Source organism: Bison bison, unplaced genomic scaffold (genome assembly GCF_000754665.1).
Source record: "Bison bison bison isolate TAMUID 2011002044 unplaced genomic scaffold, Bison_UMD1.0 scf7180017864162, whole genome shotgun sequence".
Lineage (NCBI taxonomy): Eukaryota > Metazoa > Chordata > Mammalia > Artiodactyla > Bovidae > Bison > Bison bison.
In genome coordinates, this window is record NW_011494734.1 from 2,518,148 (window position 1) to 2,521,953 (window position 3,806).

At 41.8% G+C, this 3,806-nt stretch overlaps 1 protein-coding gene across 1 annotated transcript in view; it reads left to right on the top strand.

Annotated features, from left to right (window-relative positions):
• Positions 1-632: 632 nt before the first annotated feature.
• The window catches only part of PRKAR2B (protein kinase, cAMP-dependent, regulatory, type II, beta), a 107,664-nt gene continuing 104,490 nt past the window's right edge, over positions 633-3,806 (top strand). Inside the window, exons 1-3 of the mRNA XM_010841501.1 lie at positions 633-717; positions 3,241-3,331; positions 3,604-3,802. Of these exons, the coding sequence (XP_010839803.1) occupies positions 633-717; positions 3,241-3,331; positions 3,604-3,802 (375 nt within the window). The remainder of the gene's footprint in view (positions 718-3,240; positions 3,332-3,603; positions 3,803-3,806) is intronic.

Sequence of the window (3,806 nt, forward strand, 5' to 3'; positions counted from 1 at the left end):
CTTTAAATCCAATATGTCTTCTGTTATTATACTGTTGCAGAATATCCTAGAATGGGAGAGACCATAGAGGTCATCTAACCCAGTCATGCATTTTATGCTTAACTCACCTCTATACCCCTAAAGAAATGACAGCCGCATGACCCTTGCACTGTGGTTCATAACAGAGTCATCTACCATGCCTCACACAGTAAAACTATAAGGAAGAATAATGGCATTTTGAAACAAAAATAAAGAATGCTACTTTGAAATATGGCTCTTGTTAGTGTTTGGGAAAGTAGTGGTTTTTTTCTTCTGTCATTCCTGGGTGTTGAGCATTGTGGCAGACACTAATTATTGCTCCCAGAATTTGTTCTACTTCATCTCCAAATATTTGCTTGGCACATAACTGCTCAAAATAGAGTTTCCATTCCCAAGCTTTCCTTATAGCCATGCATCTGAGTTACTGTTGTTGTGTAATAAATCACCTTAAAATGTAGAGGTTGAAAACAGAGTTTTTATTATGCTCAAAGATATGTGATGGGGCATCACAGGGCTGGCTTCTTCTGTCATTCTGGCATGACTTCTTTCAGAGCAGTCATGAGCCCACCCAGATTCAAGAGGAGGGGAATTAGGGCTTCAGCTCTCGATGGGGTATGGCAAGGTACACTGCTGAAGAGCACATGAAACAGGTGAGATTTCCGCAGTCAAGTTTGGAACACGCAGTTGGTCACAGTACAGGTATGGCCAGTGACCAAGTTCTGGACAAGACGATATAAGAGGAATTGGTGTGTTTAACTTCCTGTAAGTATTCTTTGGGGATGTGTATGTGGTGAGATCCCAAAGAAAGGCAATGCCAAAGAATGCTCAAACTACCACACAATTGCACTCATCTCACACGCTAGTAAAGTAATGCTCAAAATTCTCCAAGCCAGGCGTCAGCAATATGTGAACCGTGAACTTCCTGATGTTCAAGCTGGTTTTAGAAAAGGCAGAGGAACCAGAGATCAAATTGCCAACATCCGCTGGATCACGGAAAACACCAGAGAGTTCCAGAAAAACATCTATTTCTGCTTTCTTGACTATGCCAAAGCCTTTGACTGTGTGGATCACAATAAACTGTGGACAATTCTGAAAGAGATGGGAATACCAGACCACCTGATCTGCCTCTTGAGAAATTTGTATGCAAGTCAGGAAGCAACAGTTAGAACTGGACATGGAACAACAGACTAGTTCCAAATAGGAAAAGGAGTTCGTCAAGGCTGTATATTGTCACCCTGTTTAATTTATATGCAGAGTACATCATGAGAAACGCTGGACTAGAAGAAGCACAAGCTGGTATCAAGATTGCCGGGAGAAATATCAATAAGCTCAGATATGCAGATGACACCACCCTTAGGGCAGAAAGTGAAGAGGAACTCAAAAGCCTCTTGATGAAAGTGAAAGTGGAGAGTGAAAAAGTTGGCTTAAAGCTCAACATTCAGAAAAGGAAGATCATGGCGTCCGGTCCCATCACTTCATGGCAAATAGATGGGGAAACAGTGTCAGACTTTGTTTATCTGGGCTCCAAAATCACTGCAGATGGTGACTGCAGCCATGAAATTAAAAGACGCTTACTCCTTGGAAGGAAAGTTATGACCAACTTAGATAGCATATTCAAAAGCAGAGACATTACTTTGCCAACAAAGGTCCGTCTAGTCAAGGCTATGGTTTTTCCTGTGGTCATGTATGGGTGTGAGAGTTGGACTGTGAAGAAGGCTGAGCGCCGAAGAATTGATGCTTTTGAACTGTGGTGTTGGAGAAGACTCTTGAGAGTCCCTTGGACTGCAAGGAGATCCAACCAGTCCATTCTGAAGGAGATCAGCCCTGGGATTTCTTTGGAAGAAATGATGCTGAAGCTGAAACTCCAGTACTTTGGCCACCTCATGCGAAGAGTTGACTCATTGGAAAAGACTCTGATGCTGGGAGGGATTGGGGGCAAGAGGAGAAGGGGACGACAGAGGATGAGATGGCTGGATGGCATCACTGACTCGATGGACGTGAGTCTGAGTGAACTCAGGGAGTTGGTGATGGACAGGGAGGCCTGGCGTGCTGCGATTCATGGGGTTGCAAAGAGTCGGACACAACTGAGCGACTGATCTGATCTGACTGATGTGGTGAGAGGAGAAGTTTCCTTCTCTTTTTTATTTTCCTCTTGACTGAAATATGGATGAATAGACTGGAGGTAGAGCAGCAATTTGGACAACAAATTGAGGATTACAGAGCAACAAGCTGGAAAGAGGCTGGGTGGCTAATGATCCTAGAACCACCATGGGAGCCCTGAACCGCTGATATTTACATTACAGAGAAATGAACTTCTGTCTTGTTTAAGTTACTGTATTTACCATTTTCTTGTTAATCCTAAAAAAAAAATCATAAATGAAGATAGATGATGCAAACTTGTCTTAAATTACTGGGTCTATAAAGATAACGCTTATATTGTCTATATAATATTTATATGGTTAAAGTTTGACTAATATTGTGGACCATGCAGTGAGGATCATGGTGTTTCATAAAAGCGTACTTTTACTTCTTAAAATGCTTATATGGTCTATATAATATTTATATGGTTAAAGTTTGACTAATACTGTGGACCATGCAGTGAGGATCATGGTGCTTTATAAAAGCGTACTTCTTAAAATGCTTGACTCTCATCATCGGAAGTACCTTATTATATTTAAAAATAAAATTATTATGAGATTAAGAAACACAAAGAAAATAGTCACTCATGGAGTGACTATCAGTGGTATTATAAATAAAGGGTTATTTTCCAAATGTATTTTTATTAAAGGGACTAGTTTGTTACATCTTGATTTCTAGTCTTCGAGGTTTCTGAACCATGTATTTACCTTTTTTTTGTGTGTAGATGGAAATAATAATAGAAATCACAATAACTGAGCTTGCTCTTGAGATATTTTATTTTATAATGATGGTCATGATGAAAAATGAAATATGTTTTAAAACACCATTTAATTGGCAAAAGACATTTTCTAATTCTAAACTGTAAACAGAATAAGCCTTGTTTCAAAGTCAAGGACTTCTTGAAAAGCACATATCTCGGATTCTATTTCTCTTTATATTGAACTACGTATTCCTATTTTTGGGGATATAATTCAAAACCACTCAAAGCATAAGGGAGTGTTTTAAAATAAACAATAACAGTTTAATCAGGCAAAGGTTCTTCTGCTTGAGGGCCATCTCATTGACATTTTATCCTGTTTGAAGGCCATCGACTAACTTCTAAGGGCCTCACAATAAATCGTGCATTTGTCTCAACAAGTAGTAACTGCACCAAGTGGACAATGGGATACTATCAGTGAACCAAAACAATAAAACAGGTTGAGTGGAGAAAGGCTGTGTAACACATGGCGAAAGAAAAAGAAAGGTGTCACAAAAGATGGGGCATTATTTCTTTGTCCAAAAGAACCAGTAGTACCCGACTTTAAACAAAAGACATTACCCGCACGCACGTTAATACTACAATTAGATTCTAGGAGGAAAAGAAAATGACGCTAACAAGGTGGAGGCCCAAGTTTCAGGGCAAATCGCGTGGCACCAGTTCTGCTTGGACTCGGGGTGGTGAAACAGGCGTGGGAATTCGGCCGAGTGGCCCGTCCTCTCCGGGGCGTGCGGACAGGTGGACTACCAGGCGCGCCTGGACCCGAGGGTGACCCGGGGAGTGCCCAGTTGTGGGGTGGGGGGACCCGCCCGGGCCGCGCCCCCTAGGAGAGTGCCCCGCCAGCCCTGCTGGCGCCGGCCTGCGTTGCGTCTTCAGCCCCTCAGCTGTGCAA